Below are 24,667 nucleotides of genomic sequence, written 5' to 3'. Positions count from 1 at the left end.
TACCTTTGGCGATGGTCCACCAGGGCAGCGTGACGTACGTGAGGTACGCGTTGAGTGGCGTGGACTGCTGCCGCTTGCCCTCCTTCCACAGGTGGAACGTCTGCGTGAACCCGCGCATCGCCCACAGCGGGTTGTACGCGCCGTCGTCCAGCTCTGCAACCGACACAACACATACCAGTGTAAAGCAAACCGATCAACGAACTAATCACTGACGCTCATGAACGCCTTATAAGGGACTGGTTTATGAAATGGGGGCGTTGTCGACAGTTGACAAATGGATGCTTTAATTGAAATGTTTTGTGGGTTTGCTAATGCACCTGCCCGCTTCTCGTCGGGTTTTTTGGGACAGTGGTGACATCCAGACTTAGCTGGTCCGTGCAAGGTGTAGAAACAGTCCGTATGCGGTTCTTAAGCCGTCTGCATGAAGCGTTATTTGCAAAGACAGTGGGCACAGTGCGGGCGGTGCGGGCGGTGTCGGCGTGACGCACCGGCGGGGTCGTGCGGCACGTCGCACCAGTAGTAGATGTGGGTGCCGTCGGGCGTGGTGCGGCGCGGCGGCGGGCGCGCGCGGGGCGGCGGGCGGGCGCGGGGCGGCGGGCGGGCGCGCGCGCTGGTGCCGGAGGTGCTGTCGGCCTCGTCGTCGCCGTCGTTGCCGTTGTGGTCGTCGAGCGCGGGCAGGCGGCAGGGCAGCTCCTCGGCGCCGCGCACGGTGGCGCGCGCGCCCGCGTCGCTGACGGTGCCGTTGCAGTTGCCGAACAGGATGTCGCGTTCGTCCAGCTCGACCGCGTCGCCCGCCACCTCGCAGCGGCGCTCGCGAGCGGCGCGCCGGCCCTTGTTGCCGGCGTTGCGCGACACTCGCGCGCCGCTGCGGGCGGCGAGCGGCGCGAGTGGCGTGAGGGGCGCGAGGGGGAGGGGCGCGGGCGCGGGCGCGCGACACAGCGGCAGCGTGTGCAGGCACGCGGGCGACGACACGTCGCAGCGCCGCGCGGAGGAAGCCTGCCAGCGCCGGCGCTCTACGGACAAGCGACACAGCGTCAGCGTCCTGTTGCTGTTGCACCGTTACGTTCGCGCTCGTGTTCGACTCTACACTCTCTCGTTAACGCGTGCATGTTCGATAACTCGCGATCGTTTTAAACAATGTGTAGTACCGCATTCGCCAGTCTACATGCTACGCGCTCTCGCGACATGCAACATCCCACGCATACCTCGATACAGTTCGAACGCAACTATGGAGCGTACTCTAGCTCTACTCGTCAGTCGAATAATTCGACATACATTCGGTGCGCAACGTTCACTGTCGTACAGCTGGCTTCCTCCGAGCGACCTACTCGTGCCGCGGCGACGCCGTCGGCTCCGTCACAAACGTTATGCCATTTCTACCGCTCAGCTCTATCCTCTACTTTGTGACCGAGTGAATACCGATGGTTGGACGGATTTAAATTCACGTTACAGCTGATACTTGTATTAAAGAAACTACGTGCCGTTTAGAAACACGCCGTTTTATTTTATCAGGCGTATGTAAAAGTACACGCGTAGCCGTAGTAGCCACAATGATATTAGTGTTTCGACACTGCCAAGTATGACGAGCAGTTTTGGTATAGAGAATAGAGAAAAAGCGGTCGCAGTCGGCAATGGCATTAGATTGATCCCAGTGAGACTAGTGAGTTATGAGTGTGGCGCGGCCGACGGCGCGACGATCCGATTATCTAAAGTGAAGCGATACAGGGAAGCCACATCGCACTCCACTACAGCGATTACTGCAAGCGTGCGGGTCACATCGACAACTACGTACAGATTAAGCTTATACTATTGCCGTATTTACACCCTGCTAAGTAAAGTGTACGTAAAGATTGCTCCCTGTGGTGTCGGAAATTTTATTTAACACCTGCACTGTTATAAAAACACACTTCACAAAGTGGAAATACGATGTTAATGAACACGGACTATGAGGTCAAGCAACGTCCAGTGACCACGGAGTCGTCGACTACGAAACATGACTAATGAGTACTACAATGATTATGAAGATGCAATAATGCGATTAGATACATTACAGCACACACCATGCAACTCGAGTACTGACGAATATTTGTTCTGTTACTACTATTGACGTACAACATGTAGCTGAGCTAGTTGAGCAACAAATAAGAGTTTTTTGTACTCCGTGATATCAAACAGACAAGCGGCCCAAGAGAAGACCAGCGCTGACTTCACTGTCAGTATATTGCTGCGTTGGAAACTTTTTGCAACAAACATAGTTTTAAGTGTTTTTTGTCTGTTTCGTTTGTTTGTTATATGTATGTATCTATTGTCTGTTGCAAATATTATTCTTTTCTTTCTTTCAAATGAAAACTTTGTTTAACGAAGTCGACTATGGCGACAATATCGCACATTTTAGCATCGTATGTTGCGCGTCAATTGTTTCTTAGTGACTAAAATAAAAACTCTATTTGAAAGCAACACAGTTTCAATTCCAAGTGAGGTGATGGTGATGCAGTGGTGGGCGGTACGTACCGTCGCGCAGGTCGCCCGCCTCGACCTCGGCGACGCCGTTGAGCAGCGAGTCGAGCCCCTCGTTCTCGGAGCGGCTCTTGTCGCGCGACTCCTTCGTGCGCCACCCGCCGCGCGAGAACGTGTTGATGTTCGCGGACGGGTCGCTCAGGCGGCGCTGCCGGTGTCATACACAACATGTTAAGGACTCATAAGTGATATATTACTAACTAATAATAATTACATAATGAATAAAACAGACCGGTATAATTTCATCAACTGGCGAGGAATGGCTTCCTTTCGTCAGTCAATAGTCTATCTCGACCTCACTCCATTTACCATCAAGTCACTTTATCGTGTCCGTAAAAAAAATTAACAGTATTTTTTATATCGAACGGAAACAAACAATTATATAAATACTACAGTCTCAAGGCTAAGGAAACGCAACTAAGTATGATGGTCAAAGGTAACCCTACCAGCCTTGTACCGGTGATGACTGACCTGGTGCCTGTAGACGAACATCTCCTCGGGGTCGTCCTCCCAGTCGCTGTCCCACATGTCGGTGGCGGCGAGGCCGGGCTCGGAGGCGGGCGTGTCGGCGCCGCTGGCGCGCGGCCGCGACACCGCCATCTCGGCGTGCCCCTTGCCGCCCGGCCCCTTCATGCGCACGAACTCGCAGCGCGCCGCCGCCTTGCCGCCCAGCAGCCCGAACGACATGCGCTGCGCCACCTTCGTCGACAACGATGTTTGCTGGAAACAATACGTCATACAGTGTGTTTAATGCCAAATATAAATGAAATCCAACAAAAATGAATAGTTTTACAAGTATAACTCGGGCGTCCGTTCGACAGGCTCTGTGGCCGCAAGCCGACTAAGTTACAGCAAACCGCGTCTAATCCCCGCGCTGTGACATAATAATATGTTTGCGTTCTAGAGCCGCAAATATTTATTGTGGTAAGAATAACAAGAAATATTTTATAGGATTCCTCGTAGATTTAAATATTAAAACAACAACAATGAAATAGAATACAAATTCAGATATTAAATATCAAAGTGACCGCAAGGCATAACAACATCGCGGTGGGAACGCAGCGATCGCAGTGGTTTGCCGGCGCTGCGACCGCGACCGGGCGCCGCACCACCCGGCCCTGTCACCTGATATCAGGGCTTAGTACACTACAAGGATTGCTAGCAAGCATCGGGACGTACAATAAGCTTTTAATTTTATGCTACCCTGAAAGTAAAGTCAATAGAAAATATTTTGCATATATTATAACAGCTCTTAAAACCGCTCACATGACGAAACCCTAACCATCTCTCATAAAATTAAACTCAAAATATATTCGAGTGCATGAAAACTATTTAATGAACTCCCTGATCACAGCACATTCGCGCTGCTACAGTAATATGTTGAATACCTACCTATATGTAACATGTAAATAACATGTCACAAGACTACCAAGTTCTAGTATCATTTGATCAACTGCTTTGCCACTTTCAACTTACATACAATTTGTGTATTGTTTCAGCTGATGTAACTACAAGTGACTCAACAAATCGATCGCGCATCGGTATATTGTTAAACAACTCTCTCGTTTACAATAACCTAACATTCCTATTCATTGGGATTTCGTTTGCTTTTAAATGGTTGTAAAACAGGGTAATGGCGGAAAGTAGGTGACCCTGAGAGAAGGAGTATCACTGCGTCGAGTATTATTAGCCGCTGACTAACTCGAGTCGGCACAAGTCTAATTGTTATTTCTAATACGCGATGACGTACGCTCGCCTCTTCACATTTACTATGAGTTCATTCATGATACTAATGTGCGTTTTGGGTCAATACTTGCTGATTGTTACAAACTGTAAACGTTAAATTTTAATACACATTTGGAACATAAAATGCATGATATAAGAAAATTCGATACTGATATATATTATGAACACATTAATGTCGAGTCGCAGTAAATCCTCACCGCGCAATAAATCCTTTTTATTATGGAATACATTTAATGGCAATTCCATTTTGTATCACGATATGAATCTTAAATCGTTTGTTGAATCAAGCGCTAACGGAAATCAGTAAACATATTGGTTTTGCGATAATACTTTTCTATTCGTCGAACTCACGACAAACATAATATAATATCATTAAAATCATCATAAAAATAATCTCTAAACCAGTTGTTGCCTGTTTTTATCAGCAAGTGACGGTGAAAGTCACATGACAAGCCTTCTGATAAACCTTTCCTGCATTATCTTCCGGAAAGGGAACATAAATGTAAACAAATGTGTCCATATTTTCAAAGAATGCTTTTGTTCTGAGTTATCAATCACGTCGAATATGAAAGCAGCCAGATGTTCGTTGGCTTTAATCATTTCTTGAATATTATTTACGTCTCAATTATTAAATGTGTTATATGAATGACGAATTACCTAGCGACCACATAGCCTCCAATTACCAAAGTGACTGACAAATTCTATTCAATTCAATCATTGTTAAGATTTTAGGTCATAAATGGACAATTCTGTTGATTGCGGGATCTGATTATGAAAAAGCTGTAAAGCCCGCGTCAAATTATTGCATTTAATGATCAGGCACTTTTAATATAAAATAAAATAGATTTGGAATCATTTAGTAGAAATCATCATTTTGGCCACACTATCATTATGATGTGTCCTGATATTACTACTTGCAGACAAAGCTTTTTTTCGCCATCATCATAAAATTTCCTTCCTCACGAGGTTGACGGGTCATTAACATCCGAAACAAAATGCATTAAAACGGACGTGTGAGTGTGAGCATGCATTGTGTTGTAGCGCGCGGGATGAACGATGCGCTATTTTTAGCTCCGGTGATTGTATTATCAGGCCCCACTAGAATTCACCACAAGTACTCTACTTGCATCTGAGTGAAGCATTCACTAAATATTTAATTCCGGTTATTTTCGCTTTTTACATCTCTTTCGAACAGCTTTTACCTGACTAGATACTTTAATTTAGGTTGTGCTACAGATATCTGGCACTACACGCATTTTTAATCTAACATACTCCAGGTCGGAAATGTTTACAAATCGCGCAAACACTTTTCTTGCTTCGGGCATCGAACTCGTGAGCTTTTATTTCAAAAGAAGTGGACTGAATCATGACTATCAGCGATACATGGCTCGTTATATTAAATAAACAAATAAATAGTGTTTCCAGACCGGTGGTACACGTTGACAGGTCACGTGTGTGCGATCGGTGATTGATCGATGGCAAGCCGGGCTGCTGTAAACGACCCTTTCGCTGGCCGGAGTGGGAGGTGGTGGGGGGATGGTGGCGTGAGTGCGGGGTGGAATATCAACAAGTGGCAGTCGCGCCGGCACCGCGCCGCCCCGCACCGCGCCGCACCACACCGCCGCCACCGTGCCACTCTGACTAGGGTCGATCGAGGTGCCCACACACACGAGGAACACTCTCAAGGCTCGTAACGCGCGAGCCACTCGACGCGGATGGTAATTGCAGTGTAAACTGTGGCATGCCGGGGGCGGTGCTCTTTGTGTCACCGGCGGGCGGCGCCACGTGTCGCGCCGGGTCAGCCGTGTCACGGCTCGCTCCACTTACGTACCGCGCCACAGCCACGCCACGCTAATGGAGCGGTCTTGACTACCTACCGTACTAATACGTGGAAATACCAAACAATGAACTGTAGTAACAGTAAAGTTTTCTTTTTTAAGAAAATAATTAGATCATAATCGCATCGTAACTATTCCCAAATAATGGAAACACTTTACAAGCGGTGAATAGAATAAATGACATTCATAAATCATGATGTTAGTGACGGCTTACCCTGGGAATATTAATGGTTATAACCATTAATGTGTTTATTGATTCTAATCTAATTGATTTTTTTATACACAATAATCTTATATCAATAGCAAACTGAATCGCGGCTCGTAAAAGTGTTATTACTTGGAGCGAGTTGGTGTTATTTCGGAACATCGTAGAAGCAGCTGTCCAAACATCTCGGCAGGTGAATGTTTGACAGGCGATCTGCGATGACGGTTTCGTTGCACTAAAATAATGAGCCGAGCAGGTCGCCTGCGTGCTGAGCACCACGGACTCGTGGTGAGGGGACTCCCTTATGGGATAGAAATTTAAAGACAGATTTAGCTTAGTAAGCAGAAACGAAAAAACTTGCAGAAATTTACTTCCACAAGCGATTTGTAACGTGTAAACAAAAACGGCAAGCTTCAGCAAATTTTCAAACAGAGGAAGAAAGGAAGAAGTGCATAGGATATTTGGGATTATAGGTATTATATAATAAATCACATACACGTAGGTAAACAAACCGATATACTGATAGAAAGTATGATGCATAGTTCAGAGCCGATATCCGCCGCTGAAGCGACGCGTCCGCCGGATTCGGTACATTATACTAGACTATTTGTTTATTACTAGATTTACTTGCAACTCCACTTGCGTGACGAAAGTTTTTCCGGGTTTGGAACCCTCAATATTATGTATACATACATCGTATTTAGTCAGTACAGGCAAAGTTTTTACGATACTTAGATTTTAAGGCTCGGCAATTCTCATGTGATTATGACCACCGCTGCAATAGATATCACTTTTTACCTTTGGAAAACAGGCGAAAAGTTAACGATATTCGTTTTCTCGTGAGTGACGACGCAGTTCTGTTGCTTTAGAATATAGGATCGAGTAGGTAATGCCATTAAAAGACAGTGAGGAACACGGGCGGACGAGCTGAATGTATTGCTACTCCCTATTCTATAATTCAATGTATTGCGTGGTGTTTCAATCCGTATGAACAATGTAGAAAAAAGCCACTTATACTTCACAATGACGTCACAATCCTTAAAGTACAAACCACATAAAGTATTCATAAAACGCAATGCTCTCGCACCACCCTCAATATTTAATGAAGCGACCGGCAGCCACGCCGAGGTCGGCTCGCGTTCCCGAATACGCCCAATGTAAATGTGTTGACGTGGGTGTGTGACGTCACTGGCTCGTGCCCTGCTCAGCCTGTTTACATCTCAGCTCGCCGCCACTCGCGACTAACGACCCACTCTACACCCGACACTACAGTCTAAACTAACAACAAGGATTGGAAAATTTTCTACTTTTCATTTCAACGAACTCTCCTCGGTCGTTGACTCTATTGTTGTTGTACTTTCTAGTTAATGTGGTCTTACGCTGGATTATGATCGACTCAATGGTCTAGTGCCGTCTAATTACTCTACCAGTGGAGAGTAGTGAAACCGGTGGAGTGCTGGGTTCTCTGTAGCTAACCATGAATTAGAACGATTACAATACTATCATCCATGACCGTGCCGTACGTTAGTATATACGTTATCAAAACAAAACTATATTCTAAGAAAAAGAAGACAAATCATTATTCGAGCAAACGTCGAGAAACGCAACGGATATTGGTGCTCGACATTATATGTTTGGACTATGCTGTACTTATTAAAATAAATTATTTTCATTATTTCTTTCTTACTTACCATTAAAACCCTTACCTATTAGTCATTTCGCAGTACCACGATAATACAAACAAAGACCGGTGTACCTAAACAACGACTCACTAAATACTATCAAGACCGCAGACACTGTTAAATGTATTTCTATATTCTATAGTATAAGGAAAGCTAAATGTTTGGTAATTATTAAGCGAATAATTAGTAATGCAAGCCGGTCTCAATAAACATAATAAACCCAGACCATTGTAACTAGCTAGATACAAGCATGCATGATCAATGCTGAGCATGTATGAACTAATTTCGAACGTACTCGTCACGAGCTACCTTGCACAAATACATACAGAGGGCCAAGACCTCAAACATCGTAGTTACACTATGCATTAGAATAACTAAATGCACACCATAGTACCTCATAGTAAATAACGTATACATAAATAATAATAATGACCATAATAAGCCCATTTATTCTGAACTATTTGTTAGAACATAAAGAAATGTAGGTCCTATAAAATGTCTCGCAGTCCAGCGTGCCTTTTGGCATAGGCCTACTCTGACGCTTTTCACTGGGTTCTATAATACGCTGCCCTTCTCCAAAAGTAATGTATAGTGTAAAATATAAAATGCGGTCTAAGAAAAGACGTGACGCCCTATACTAGTCTATCTTACTGAATGTGTACCGGACGTAACCTGACCGGAACCTAAGAGCTAGAAAATGTAAAGCTTTGGCTTCATACGGACGTACAGAATACGGGTAGTGACGAGTTCGCGCAAATTATACCACTGCACCCACGTTGATGGGTGTTTGCTTCGATTATTATAATACGAATGGTATTCCACACGGCCCTGACACTTCCCGGAGTCGGCACGCGTATGAGCGCAGCTTTAGGTCGTCAACCCGTCGGCTTGCAGCGGCGGCTAATTGCCTTAATGACGAAGAATGCGCCGCGAGCCCATCCGACGCGCCAAGTAATCAGATTTGTGAGTGACAGCGGACATAGCAATGCTCACTTACGAAATCCAATTAGAGGTCAATAGACACTCAGAAGCTAGTAATTGCAACACAGCGTGTGTTAAACATACCTGTTTTGCACGAACCAGATCATCTGCGAGATTGCTTAAGAAACTTACTAAACACTTCTAGTCGTCAACCAAATTTTTAGACATTTAGCCTATTCTGTCCAAGGCAACGTTTAGGTACGTGGACTGCCGCTTTATTTACTTCGAGTCGCAAAGCAACAAGCCTGTACCCTATCGATAAACATTAAATACCACGTAGAATTAAATAATTATAAATTATTGCAAGATACTGCCCCGATGACGCGGTTGCATTACGGTACAACTGCAGTGCTGAGGGCTTGGGTTTGATCCTGGATTCGGGCGCAAAGTGATATTGGGTTTTTCTACTCAGTATAAGCCCAGAATCTGGAATTTATACCTGATAGTCTCGCCTCTTATCACATTATGGAACATAATACACACGGCGGAAAATTAGTTCAACACTTGCGCCTCTGCCTACCGCTTTGAGGATTAAAGGTGAGAGTGTGCATGTATGTGTGCATTGCACAAGATATTACAGCGCACTCATCACCTGGTTATTTAAAGTAAATATTAAAACGTTTAAACAAACCTAATAAAGAAAGTGTCCTATAAACCGTATAAATTTCGTTTTCATTCTTACCGACACGCTGGCAACTTCAGCGAACAGCTCTATAAAACCTTAAACACACAGCAGTAAAGCAGTTAAACCATAAGCCATAAAACTCGCGGCCGTCGTTAAAAGCTCTGAGAGTAGACGGTGTATGCGTAGTTATGTCGACTCGGGTGAGAAGTAGGCAACGAGAGTAACCCAAGGTTGTCGGCTGGCGCCGGGACGCGTGACGTCGGCCCGCCGCGCCCTCCGATATCAACCGACAACCCTGTGCACTAAGAATGCTGCGGACGTGGAACCACGGATACACCGGGATATTTAATGGAAATAATTTTTGAAAGCTATTGTCTTTTACTAATATATATTTTTTTTTTCAATATGCATAGGTTGGATTTGAAAGTATAACATCAGTAAGATATGCAACACTAAATGCATAATATAACATAAAGCGTTTTTATAACAATAAAAGAATGCACAAAAATAATTAAGTAGATCTGATACCGCTATTGCATACAATATCTAAATTACATTCAAGATAGGCTTTATCTGCAATACTAACGATTTATGATTTGCAAACAGCGATTCATAAAGAGACGACATAACACAAACAACATACTTGAATAATAACAAATGTTTCTATGTATAAAACTCGCATTCTTCCCGATACCGAAATGAACTACCGTAAAAGGGTACATCATCCTTAGTCGTAAAACCAACAAGAAATAAAAGGTAGAGCGGGATCTTTAGGAACGGTACTAGCAATGCAAGCAAAAATCACGGATCAGACACAGATTGATGAGTGTAAGAAACGGGCATTGACATCGGAACGAGGCCGGAACGGACCTAAATAATGTTTACACAATTTTCTTGTTGCTTGTGCTTATCTGACATTTGAATATAAACTATTTGGGACCCGCACGAACAACATCCTGATACCAACCACGATTATTAATTGCTTATCGCGTTTCAAATCACACGTAACATTTCAATAATAAAGTGGTCCGGATAATACTACTGATACGAGTATTTTTAATCTTTAAACGGTTTAAATTTTAATAGATGATTAGGTTGGATTTTGTAATCTGTAATAAAAATTTACATTCCTGGCTAATTAGCATGTGTTTGTTCATACGAGTTAATAATTGTGAGTTTGTGGAAATAGTTTTTAAACAATATTGTGTGGAATCATTTTTATATAATTTGGAAATAAATTATATACAATAAGCATTGCTGCCCTTGCATTAGAAAAAACACGTACAAATGAATAGAATTGCTAGATGTCTTGTGTGCGAAGGTTCGTCTTTATGTGGTTTTCCTTCCAAAAGTAGTGTACATTTTAGGTTCAGCGGTTCAGGTTCAGTGTTGTTGAGTGTTATTGCTAGTTAAGGAACAGGATATACTAAGGTTTACCACGAATAAAATAAAAAAACTACGAAAACGTGTGGCGTGACATCATGACCACATATCACATTATATTTTTCTAGCAGTATGAGCGATGATACCCGAAGCGAATATCAATAGCAACTATGAACCCTTTTTATAATAACTTAGCATGCCAAATCTACCAAACAACCCTTTTACCTTGCAAGGAAAATGAATAAAGTTATTGAACTCGCGGAATTCGGCGAGTATCGTCGTAGTAGTAAGTCTTTTAAACTAGTGAGTTATCGACGCCAATTTATTATCGATAAGGTCAATGATACCCTATCAGGTGCGTCAAGGACGGTTCCATATTATGACCGTTAAATCCAACTGAACATTCTAGATACTTTATTTATGGCGTAGTTGGTGGTGAAACCGGTGTAAAGCGTTAGATAGTAGATTCAGGCGAGGACACATTTTTTTATGCAGTCTCTGATATCCAAACATATAGGTTGGTTGTTCGCACTCCGTCTTCTGAGGAACATAATGCGATTTTTTTTTATCATACCAACTACACGCACAAACGGCCCGACCTTGGCATCGAACCTCTCGGTTCACGGCCGCCCCGGTACTCGTACACTTCCACTAGACAGAAACCATAAAAACAATTTTATGTTAAGAAGCTGGTTAGACGAGGACAAGAATTTCAAAGCAGGTTGACGTTATTATTTCTACACCGGTCGGACTCGGCGCGGTGCGGACATGTAACAAGCTGTCGCCGCACGCATTCCACCGGTTCGAATCCCCGTTAAGTAAGCTATCGGCGCGAACACAGCTCATTTGGGTATAAACCCTGATGAGGTAGTCCAGTATCCGACCGGATAATAAATACACAAATTCCTTACTATTATTGGCTATAACAGATTTTTTTCACATATTATTGTTTTTCTGAGTGGATTTACCAATGCTGTTGCTAATTAATTGAATGATCTATAATTTTAATACATAATGGGTACACACATAATAAACCCACATTCAAATCTTGTATTGTGAGTATTAGGAACTACGATGACCGTATGTTCGTACGGCCTCCTACTAGGAGACATATCAAAATACAAATACTCTTCATTGTAACCATTGTTAAATAGAGAGACACAAACAAGATTAATACATTTTCTTAAATCTATGGTATACAATGGGCGGCCTCATCTTATATGCCTTATAAGACAGTGCATACAGAATTAAAATATTACATAACATTTGGAACATCATGTATAATTCTAGTACAAATAAGTAAAGGAAATTGGCGCCGTCCTCACAATTACTACCCACCTTCGAGCAAGCACTTTTTTCGCTTCCGTACGATAACCGTTTTTATTGCAAATTATTCGCATCGAACAAACGACTGAGTCGAGAAATGAACCGACATCGTCCTTCGAAGTTAGAACACTAATTGAGGAAGACGGAATTACTTATTTGCATAACGTATAAAAATATATAATTGATGGAATTTTATGGAAAAACTAATTACATTGTTTTTTAACCGACATATTGACGTCGCGGACGATTTAATTTGTTGTTATGATGACACGCGCCGTTTGCAAAGTTGAAACCGACAACAACGCACCAACTTATATCGAACTATACACAAAAATATAATCCAACTAAAGTAACGGTGATTAGCAACGCCGGATTCATGCTTTCTTAAATACAGGTTTGTGAGGCTGCACCGCCGCGCCGCAATCTCAAATCCGGATGCATATTATGCGGGAGCGAAAAAAGATCCCCATTGCAAATGTGCCGTCCCTACTTTAATGTATACCGCCCCTAGGCCGCGGCCTATAGGGCTTTTTGACAAAGCTTCTACTACTGATTAGTTTCTACGACTCTAAATTAATCTTATTTTTATCTTCCTACCATATCTGAACTTCCATCGGCAAAAACAAATAGCTATAAAACAAATTATTTTACGATCTGCAAACATTTGTTACGTGTGGGTTTTTATAAAACCAATGTGACGCTTGCGTTATTTATATTTGCATAGAGACATAAAGGTAATATTAATGAATAGGAAACAAACGCGAATTTATTATTATTAAACGCGGCGTGAATGACTAACCCTGATTTACGCATTACTTCCATGCTTTTTTCTTTCATAAATTAGACTAGGTACATAATATATGTCCTATCATTTAAAAAGATGCATTTTACCCTTAACATGCTCGGTAGCGTTTCAAATAAGCGAAACGTGTAAAAAAGCGACAATAGGTACTGGTATAGTACGTTGTTTATTTTAATCATGGCTTGTGTCTTCAACATAGCAAACTTGACCACTAATTAAATGTTACCAATTCATGCGGAACGTTAATTGTTCTTTCCATCATGCGGAATTATCGCGAACACTGGCGTTTCCGCGCGACCTCCACCGGTCAAGGTACGTTGAACTATTGAATATATAATGCATATGTTAAATACACATTTTATTGTAGAACTAGTTATTCTATTTTAATTATTATTAGACGGCCAACTGGCATAAGCGTGATATAACACTTTGTACTTACTTGTCGGTATCGTCAAGTTTAGTGTATTTTTAGCTTCGTTATACCTACTCGTTCTGTTTACATCAGATGACACAAACAAATTCGCTAATTACTATTTAGAAGATCTCAATTAAAATTTACTAGCAAAGTACATCAATTAATTGGTAAACGGCTTGCGGTTATTTTTAAAATGTTCGTTATATGAAGTATCATTACATATTATGTTCCAAATAGATAAATTTACGTTTAAATAAAATAATTTATATTATCACCGGAATATGAAATCCTAATTGCTTTATGTAAAATTTTTATCTGTTATTTACATCAATTTTGATGGTAATAAAATATACGAACATTAAAACAATGATCATATACAAGGAAAATCAATAATCGGTAAAACAAAGCGAACGCAATTCGTTTGCACTGAGTTTGCACCGAACCGTCGGACTGTGTACGGAAACGCGCGTTTCCATTACGCAAGAGCGGCGCGCGGCGGGCGGGCGGCGGGCGGCTCCGTTGTACCAACAGCCGAGAACCGAGAGCCGACCGACCGAGTCGCCGCACCGGCTCCGCAAGGTCACGGCTAATGGGAAACGACTCCAATACGCGACACTCATCTGCATCCAATACCTATACCGCGCAGAGACGACTAAACGTAAACGAATAGTACTAGCTCTTAGAACAGTAATAACTGAAAAAAAAACTTTCGTCTGCTCCCAGTGCAGATATCAGTTTACAATACACATTCCACGAACCAAATGATTATGTTCAGCAAAGCAACATGATTAAGACAGCAAAAACACATCAAATAAATATAACATGATATTTCTTATATCATGTTAACAATTGCTTTAATCCGAAATTATTCTAAATTCGTATAGTTGCTACGGTTCTTCTTGTGTCCATTACAAGAACATTAGGAACAATGTTGTATGCCAAGGTTAATATCTTGAATCTAGTGAAACGGATCAACTTACTAATAGATTAGGGTTAAAGCCATCAAAATACGTTTTGCTAGGTAAGGTTTAGTAGCTGTTGGGATACTAGTACATCCATATTACCGATAAAATATTTGCGTATATCAGAATTATGAACCTAGAAAAGTGTTCCGGTAGCCACAATAAAAAAAAATTATTAAAAAGTGTTCAGGTGGTGCACTCAATGGTGAAATACTACCATAGAACATGAAACTTAACTGATAGATAGATATAGAATGTGTTCAAATTTTTTAAAAGTATGAACAAAGATAAAAGTGTATACTAGATTTACATTGGACCTCTGGCAACAAGTATGATAGGCGCACCGGTACGCAACGGCAAAACTGCCAAAACACACCGTCTTTAAATTACAAAACAATATTACCTGCTACTTCGTCATAATCGCCTTTGACATTGATCTGAGTATGGTGTGTTTTTGTCGATCCTTACTATGTAAATGGCATTGTAACAGGTAAAATAGAGAAAAATATCAATGTTGAAACATTGTTTGACCAGATTACGTAAACCATACAAAATATAAACGACATTTATCGCCTGGCGACAACAGATATGGAAACGGTTTCCAACGACGCATGCCTATCACAATGTGACTTGATAAAAAATGACGTAGTTGCCCAAGTTGCCTCAAAATCAACGAAATTCCGTCTTTTAAACCTAAGATAACGCCCGTATTTTCCTGATATTAAGTGTGTTTGCGACACAGATGTAATCACTTATCACTAGATACTGTTACTTATTTGCCGGTATTCTATAAAAGTAAAAATCAAAACCTGATAAAATTCAATAGCTAAATAACTTTTATTGATTCTAACCGCCATTTTCATTAAACAATCCAAATCGCTTTTTCCAAATAATGTCAAAAATTTACCAATCGGAACAAAGTACTTTTGACATGCTTACAAATGTCTTACTTTGATTGATTCAATCTCAAAATCGGAATGAAGATTGAGATTGAGATCGTTTAATGAAAACAACTGAAAATCAGTTAAACTTTGTAAAAAATAACCTCGATTACAAAATAGCGACGAATGACGCGAATTACTAAATGAGTAAGTGACAAACGTTGCGCGAGGTTTTGGAGTGACTCACCCAACCACAGAGTGGAAGGTTCGGCCAGCCCAGTGGGCGTTCAGGGAAAACAAAGCACTATACCTAAATATGGAGCAAATTGTCAATGTGCTATTTATATTACAGGACATAATGCTCCATACCCTACGGTTGATAATGGCTGATAATGGTAAGGACAACAAGTGTTTTATTATGAGACATTAAACATTACGGTTTTCTTTGTTTTACATAAAGCACGTTGTCGAAATCCTATCGTAAACTTTAAATGATGTTATTATTGTAAATGCAATAGTATTGTGAAAATGTTTGGATGTTTGTTAGAAGTAAACGTAGATTCAACTGCACGGATTTGGATAAAATTTGGCACACGAGTAGACCATGTTCTGGGTTAACAAGTTAATTTTGTGTCGGCAATTTGCTCCCATGGGAAATAATGGAGTTTGTAAATCTATTTTTGTGATGCTAACGTCGCACTGTGTTTTAGGGTCTTTTGCAGCGGGAAAATGATTTCACGCGTGTAACCCCTGATTTGAAAAACTTATTATACTCTAAATATAAAAAAGCACATTTACATTGCGTGTACCATACAAAAAAATATTTATTTTATCCACCATTGCTTATAATTTTATCAGGGTTAAGCAACCCAAATAAATTCCATTCAAAAATAAAACTATATCTATAACAATATGTTTAACATTAATATGTATTGTATTGTTTCAGGTACAGGTGCTCCCGTGCACGTAAGAGATTGGTAGCGGGCACTGGGAAGCGGCGCACAGTCTAGCGGAAACAGAAGGGCAGCGGACATGCGCGCTCCCTCGGGACCTGTCGCCCGCGCATCTACACGTCATGCACGTGTATTTCCCGAGGGCACGTTCGTGTTACCTCAATGCCTACTATACAAGTAGACTGCACTTGACAATCATGTGTGTATTTGAATAGGAAATTGCAAGGGACAACACCGTGTCTTCTACGGCAGTACTTTTGTTAGGAATACAAATGAACATGATTTTCTATCTTAAAGAAGACATAGGCTATATAATTTTACATTTATACGATTAGTTAATTGAGCGTCACGATGCGTTTCATTCAACTGTAGTTTTTTTTGTTAGGATATAGTGCAGCATAAGAAAATGTATTTTGAAATAGTTGATATTTCAAGATGTTCCAACACACTTGTAGTGTCGAAAAAAGTTTATGAGCTTTACTATACTATTATTGCTTTCATAAAACTATGATAACAACAGTTCTCTGAATTGGCCTTATTTCGGTATTGCTCTACGGCCTTGAACAACATAATAAAACGCTATATACACTTGTTTTTAAAAACTCATCACAAATGCTCATCGTTAATGTAGCAGAGTGTATAGCATGTTTTCTACTAGTGAATGACGCAGCGCGATGGTCACTAGCGTGATGTAGGCGCTGTGTCAGCACACAACGCGTAACAATGCTACCTTAGAACTTTGTATTACTAAGTACTGCTTAGAGCTGATATTCCTGTTGCACTTTAAAAAATGTTAAAATTACATTTATGTATTTGATAGCAATTATAATAAGACGATTGAAAATTTTCATCAGAAGTATGACATGGGATTCTTATAGTGCCAAATAATTAATTAGACTAAAACTGACTTAAGAGTTTAGACCACAATGCAACAGTGCCTGTAAACTGTTGCTCAACGGCTGAAATAGCCAATGCGCTGGTATACAAACTCTCGGAAACCAAAGAACGAGGAGAACTATCACTCATCATAATGCTCAGTCATTTCAGTGAATTAACGTACAAAGTAATGTATTTTTCACAAGCAGTGACTTTCTATTTCGGGAGGCGCGCGACTGGCGTGACACTAGCACTAAACATTCGCACTCAAAGTGTATTAGTTATCATATCGACGAGTCTGTCCGTTGGCACATAATTACAAATGTCGCGACGGTCGGCCGGCACTCGCTGTATAATCAGGTCATCTGCACAATATACACCACTCGCAGCGGCTAGCGCTGGCACAGTCTAGACGCGCTTATTATGCTCAAACTATACTATACTATCTGAATCGAAAATATAGGATCATACATAATCGAGTAGGCGGACTGCGCTAGTCCACTCACTGTTCTTCGCCAATTGCCGTCCGTACGTTATACGTAATTTATGACGTGTTTCGTTACTAACACTATCGACTACTAACACTAATTGCGATAGGTAATAATTAAACGAAGTTCATATTCCACACAAGATAAAAAAATATCACAAGTACCAAGCACTAGAACAGACTTTGAACTCGCAACATAAAAACGTAATCACTGAAGAATGTACTATATGTATGACTGCCGGAAACTCTCCGGTTATAGTTTTCTGGTTTTTTCTTCCCTAAACCTTGGGTTTTTATCATCGCATAGCCAACTGATTAAACTGCACCTGCAGGTAAATACAATATAGATGTAAAAATAAACAAACCGACGATACCAGACGGCGACAAACGACGCTTCGTCTCATGACGTTCACCATATTTATGCCGGACCGATTGATGAATTATCTTTATAATAATTACATTATTATTTAATTTTTTCCCTGCATTTATTGGATGTGTTAAGAATATAAACAAGTATGAACTTTAAAACTTCGAGTTCACATTTTATGTTCACATTTAAATTTTGTGGATATTGCCACGAGTATACGAGGTTAATCACATAGTTTCGGTCGCGTTGCAGAATTCACTGCATCCCGCGATATGTTGCACAATACAGTACGTCATGAAATAATGAACGGTGCGTGGCTTACAAAACCAGGTAAAGAATTTCACGCTGCTCTCTAGGAAGTATGTCTGACTGGTTGAAAGCTAACTAAATACGCAACTTTCTACTGTAAAGAAAACCAAATAATAGAATTAATCGACCTATATATATTAAAATCAACGTTTGATAGTTTCAACCAATATTTGTACAAATTTCATGACGGTTAATCATAGTTGATGGCAACCCAATTTAGTTTCGTGTTCAAAGGTCTTGCCCTCTGCACCGCGCGGCTCTTGTGTGCGCTCTAAATTATCCATATCCGCCATTAACGGCGCGGCGAGACGGCACGCCACCGCGTAGCGCGGCCGGCGCAACAATCAACACGTGTCGCTCGCAACACGGCTGACTTGTTCAGGCCCTAAGGCGCCGCATCGGTAACAAAGGTTACCCGATAACATCGTGAATACTACCCTCAATTTTATTAATTCGACACTTCATAAAATATACAAGATTGGGTTAAGTACGTTGTTATGCGTATTCACGGAATCGGCGTCGAAACCCGATTACACTTTATACAAAACGAATATTTTAAGGCAATGTTCGCTTCGTTATAGTAATGCTTCTTGATGTTTATAAAAAAACTGAAACATTACCTATTTACAACTTTGAATTTGAATTACCCACCATTGTCATTTTTCTCTTTATGAGTATTTTCACTTTATTGTTTGCATCATAAAAGCAATTTCAAATAACCATAGAGATTTGGGTGCTATTTTTGTAAAGATCTTAAAGACTAGCGTGCAACTAGCAATGCCTAGTACTCACCCTGGAGTCGTAGACCCTGGTGAGTGTGTCGTACCGAATGGAGCCGAGGAAGATGACCGCCTGCGCGTTGCAGCCGCGACCTTTCGCGACCAGTTCCACGCACACCATCTCGCCGTCACGCACCACGATGTCGCAGAACACCTGGAAACAACAGTAACAAACAAAATATAGATCATACATGCAGGGATGCCAGTTTGGGAGTTATACTGAGGGTTCAAACCATGAGCGGAGATTTATGGAATTTTATACTTAATACAGGACTTGGATTTGATACGGGCGGAGCCTCGTTATTGATTCCCAAGACACAAAACTAGCATGTCAGTGGAAAGTGGAGACTACATTTTGTGTATTATACTGCTAAGAATTGCAAAGGATCAACAGAGCGTTGCGTCGTCAAGATAAAAGAAAACCTTTGTATTCCATTCAAAAGATTACGCTTTTATGACATGTTTGATAAAAGAATATGTGCTATAGTTTGCAACCAAAGTTGAAAATCTGCCTAAGGCATTTCCAGCAAAATCGAACTACGGTACCCAATGCAACAGACCAATGCGAGGTTATTATGGCAATCGAAGAAACGTCACGTTTAAAATAACTCTCATAGATTACACGGCGCGCGATATTTGTTACGGCACGCCGTTATCGCGCGCGTTATCACGACGTTATCGACGCGTTGATCGCGATACCACCGCTTATCAAACGTTACGTTGACCTGACTTATAGCTCGTTTGCATTTCGACGCTTTACTTTCAACATAATATTGTTAAAACTGAGAGTTCATAAAACTTATCCAGAATTCGTTTCTGAGGAACATGATAATTATACTCATTGTAGGCATTAGGCTGGTGAAGGATCTGGTGAGTCACCAGATGTATGTACCGGCAATTCTATGAACGCAATCGGTACCACAGTACTTATAGGTATTGTGAAAGCATTGTCGACCTTCAAAGTTAATCAAGATTCGGAACAAGTGCAATATTTGGGGCCTCCTATAATCTCTTGAAATGCATCTAAGTATTGTAAACATGGTTTACGTATCACCTTTCATGACAAGATTTAAACGCATATTTTTTCGGGGGATTTTTGTTTAGTCCATAAATAAATAATCTATACCTGAGGCTGCGGGTACGCCGGAGCACGGACCAGTCTTTAGTATCGAATAATCACCCACAAGGAATTCTAGAGTACGATTAGGAATCCATGTAAATTATTATATATTATTTTCAAGCAGTGAATAAGGTCATATCACTGATACGAAGTCTCCTAATATCCTGCAATTTCACTGGGTAAGGCATATTGCTGTTTGGAAGCAGGAATGAAGAAAAACTATAGAAGACATTGTCTACTCAGTAACACATGTACACGAAACTTATCACTCAATTAATAAACACTTGTTGCCAATTTTGTAATTGGATTTCTGCTATAGTCTTTCGCAATTCTGTGTCTCGTTATCAACTGATTCTGAGTTAGCGAAAGTAATCAGCTTACACGAGTATAATAATGCAGATGGCTATAGGTACTTGAATTTATTTATGAATCATATTAGCATTCCAAAAACCTATTCATATCGCTAACTACCGATTGAAGTGGAATGTTACTAGTAGAGATTTCCTTATAGCGGTAAAAATTTAATACGTAACAATTTTTATATGGTCCCGGGGTATAAGTCTGCTTTACCTATGGCCTAACTGTTAGCCTAACATGGTCGACAACACGTATTAAGTTTACTAATTAAGTTTCTCTGCAACAACTTCTTTTATGTCAAAGCAGAGTGAAAATTGACAAATGAGCACACACGTAATTTTTAAATCATAAATACGTGAGCTTGCAGTGGCACTAGAGACTTCCGTCTGGACTGCTGCATTTCCGCTAGGTTCCTTGACGTTACATTTATCATCCAATGTAGGTAGTTACTAACTACTTTTCCCCTGTGTTTTAAAGTGCATACCGCTGTCGATTGTTATACATCCGCTAATAAAAGTGATTTCCGATGTACTTTATCTATAAGAGTTACAATATCAAACCACTTGGAATAAATACTATGAAACAATGAATGAAACAATCAGAAATTAACAGACATTTGAGTAGAGGGGAGTTGGGAAGATATAGTATTCGATCTCTAGCAACGTCAACACAATCAGAGGCTGCAAGTGGCCGCGGGTCGATACTTAATTAGCAATATGTTCACGCCAACACGCCTGTCGCCGACACTATCTCTGATAACTAAAATTAATTATGCGCCATCGGAGCCACTGCGGTGCAGTAGTAGCATATTTAGAGCTACGTAACCTTAACTCGATGTCCAAAAGAGTTATAATTTGTCTGACATGGATGATTTATCAGATATGAAATCAACAAGCCTCATATTATATCGGGTACAAGCTCGGCGAGTCGAGGATGTTTTGGTCGGCTTATATCTGTTTTGCCAGAAACACGAACATGCGCTAATGTAATTCCATGGAAATCGTCATAAAAACTTGTTCTGTACTTGTTTCCAATAAGTTATCTACATTGTCATTAATTACATTCGACGAACAACAACAAGCCTTGACATTGTGACTCGTAAGTTTCATAAAAACTATACATTCCTACGTATCCTACTCATAGAGGATTCACACAATGTAGTTTGTTCTCCTGATAGACTAAACGAATATTTTAATTATTATACAGCTTATAACATCCGTATAAGTACATTTAAATTCATGTAAAACACCCACCTAGTGGCACCACGCACAACACAGCACGCCTGTGTGTGTGTGTCGTGTAACACAATACGCTCGGTGCTCGTGCACTCGTCTGTTGTGACAACAGACCGACAAGCCCAAGGTCTTGCCTCACCTACACTCATTTAGCTCCGGCCAGCGTCTGCCTACTCGCCTAAAATGCGAACTAGTTTATTCAATAAAAACCCGTTTTCTATAAAATTATGTAGCTAGAAAAGTCGCTCACCTAATGTTATGCACCAGTCCAGTTGCAGCACTTGCAGGGCTTTGGAATTTTAGGAGTCAGGCGAGGTTTGACTCCCTCGGGATTTTTATCTTGAAATGTTCTAATATCCTATCTACGTCAAGTCTTATAAATCCCAGTAAGTTCAATGCTTAAAATTCTTACATCTCGCATCACAAATATACCTCCGCTCCACAGGGTTGTTTAGTTGCTGAAGATAGTTGTTTATTACCCTACAAATGTCCTACCAATCGGCATGTTTATAAGCTGTTTGAATAAATAACAGTTGATTTAATTGTCATGAGTACTTCAGCATACCTTCAGGGGGAGTGCCGTCTTGTTGCTACGAATAAACCGTATAATTTCTGCCTAGAGTATGAAAAATATATTTTTGCGAAACGACCAAGTTAATCGCGTCAACTCGTGCACATTTTACAACTCGCCGAGGAGCCATCACGACTTCCCTTTTAATGATAATGTACATTTATGTATCATATATTATTCATGTACTATTTTATTATCTGCCCCTACCGAGTTGTTATGAATCTGATTGGATTAGTCACCGATCACGCCATAGCTTCCTTTATTAACAACTAAATGTTTTGCACAAAAATGAGTCATACCAAGTTGTGTTATCGACTGATGTTCTTAGCTACTTAGTGACGCCAACTTTTATAAAGGTGAATTAAATAATTTCACTGACTACCCATTCTGTCCTCCCTTAGTCATTAATAACTGCTAATAACTATTTTCAGCCTGGCTACAAATGACGTCAGCGATCCTATTAGTTCCTAAGGTAACATTTCATAATAATTTATTTTAATAAATGTATAACTTATAGTGATTCACGGGGCAAGTGGTCAACTGCAGCCATTACTCACACTCATTCTATAATACAGCTTAACACGTGGAATTACAACCTACGCTATCATTTGGTACAAGAATTGGGTCACAAGCATTCCATATTTAATGTAATATAATTATGTATATCGTATTATTATGCTCATAAAGTTTATTTTTCTATTTAAATATATTATGCTGAAGTTATGCGCAACTAAAAAGCTAATATGTTATTTGATTAGTTCAATGGCAAATGCTAATACAGATATTACACACGCGGTTAAGGCTGACATAACCAGACTGATGTTGCGACATCTAGATTCCAATCGATTTAATATTATAATCATACAAGTTGTGGTCGTAAACACGTTCGTGATTGGACTGAGATTGTCTACTGCACGGATGTCAGCTATGGAGACATAGATTTCAAAACTGTCAAATCCAAACAAAGTATTCGCGAATCGCATTGCCTACACTAGATAGATGAAACCAAGTCTTCTCGTTTGGTAATAAATTCTGCTAAGAAATAAAGAAATTGCAACAAAATAATCCTTAAATATTAACTTTTGGATCGTTTGCAGATTGCGCTGATAAATCGAAAAACGTAAATTATCGTGGGCATGATGTAATTGTTGCAACATTAGTTAAACGAGTACAGTTTATTTGGTAATAATTGTAAACGTTGTCATTGGAAACGCTGCCCAACTTTCTGGACTTTCATTCTATCATTACGCGATATGAGCAATAAACTTTAATGTGCAATACTTATAGCTAACATCAGTATTGTTTAACGAGTAGGGTTCAGCAAACCCTTTGAAATTAGAGCATTCATTGTTCGCTGAGCTTATTACGAACGTCAAAATACGTCTTTCCACCCCGAATACCGATTTCAAACGTCGTTTGTGGAAAACGCACCAATGAACTATTCAACACAATAACACATAAACATGTGTTAGTTTTAGCAAAACATTGCGAAATGTCGGAGTGTAATAAGCAGATCGCATTACGCGCATGTACGGGTCGCGTACTCGGCACGGTGTCGCAACTCGCAGCCGTCCGCACACAGACGTGGCCGGTAATTAACACGTTACTGCCTGTGGATCCTTGGATGGGCGACCACAGCACGGCCACGTCTGCGGCTTGCGACGCCGGCTGATAATGTTAGACAACAATTTTATAGGAACCAGCAATCGAGGATTTATGCATCATTCACTCCTCGATACAATCTCCTGGTAAAACAAACGTGTATCAAGGCTCAGTTCCTTCCTTAAATCTGGTTGAAACATAGACTCGACCGCGCGCTTCGTATGCGTTAAACTAAATTCTTATCAACGTTATGAGACATGAGACTACCTGCCTTTCCTTTGTATATTCTTTATAATACATTATTTATGTTTCTAACAATACATGCTTTTATACAAAATTCAACTGAAAATTAAATCAATGACATGGACTAATTTATTGTTGCGTATGAAAACTTTGTTCTAAGATAGAACGTCAGCCAATTCCTGATGTCACTGAATAAAATTTAATTATGAGGTCAGGTTCATTAGGTTTTATATGTATTTGGGAACAGAAGCGGCTTTAAGAGGAGGCGAACGAACAACCGCCTGAGACCTAACACTTAGAGGCCTCGCACGATACCTTGAAGGACTTTTTTTACGATCTTACCGACGAACCTCTTAAAACCAGGGAACTTTTCTTTTGCTACGCCTGGAGCCTCCCGTCGTCTTT

General features: G+C 40.6%; 2 protein-coding genes across 8 annotated transcripts in view; one reads left to right on the top strand and one right to left on the bottom strand.

Moving 5' to 3' along the window:
* Positions 1-24,667, bottom strand: part of LOC115449999 (uncharacterized protein KIAA0930 homolog) — a 64,661-nt gene that overhangs the window by 3,279 nt on the left and 36,715 nt on the right. For 4 of the 7 annotated variants that reach the window (XM_037441252.1, XM_037441253.1, XM_037441254.1 and 1 more), the window contains 5 exons: positions 19,148-19,288; positions 2,989-3,237; positions 2,512-2,665; positions 489-1,013; positions 4-153 (listed from right to left, as the gene is read on the bottom strand). In XM_037441252.1, coding sequence (XP_037297149.1) covers positions 4-153; positions 489-1,013; positions 2,512-2,665; positions 2,989-3,237; positions 19,148-19,288 — 1,219 coding nt within the window. Of the gene's footprint in view, positions 1-3; positions 154-488; positions 1,014-2,511; positions 2,666-2,988; positions 3,238-3,310; positions 3,385-19,147; positions 19,289-24,667 lie in introns of those variants that run through there. The other 3 variants (XM_037441258.1, XM_037441256.1, XM_037441257.1) reach the window with 2 other exon arrangements.
* LOC115449998 (phosphatidylcholine:ceramide cholinephosphotransferase 2) overlaps positions 1-24,667 on the top strand; it is a 127,676-nt gene that overhangs the window by 71,520 nt on the left and 31,489 nt on the right. The window lies entirely within an intron of this gene.

Source organism: Manduca sexta, chromosome 22 (genome assembly GCF_014839805.1).
Source record: "Manduca sexta isolate Smith_Timp_Sample1 chromosome 22, JHU_Msex_v1.0, whole genome shotgun sequence".
In the NCBI taxonomy this organism is placed as follows: domain Eukaryota; kingdom Metazoa; phylum Arthropoda; class Insecta; order Lepidoptera; family Sphingidae; genus Manduca; species Manduca sexta.
Note: the sequence above shows the minus strand (reverse complement) of the source record. Positions and strands in the feature narration are given on the sequence as shown.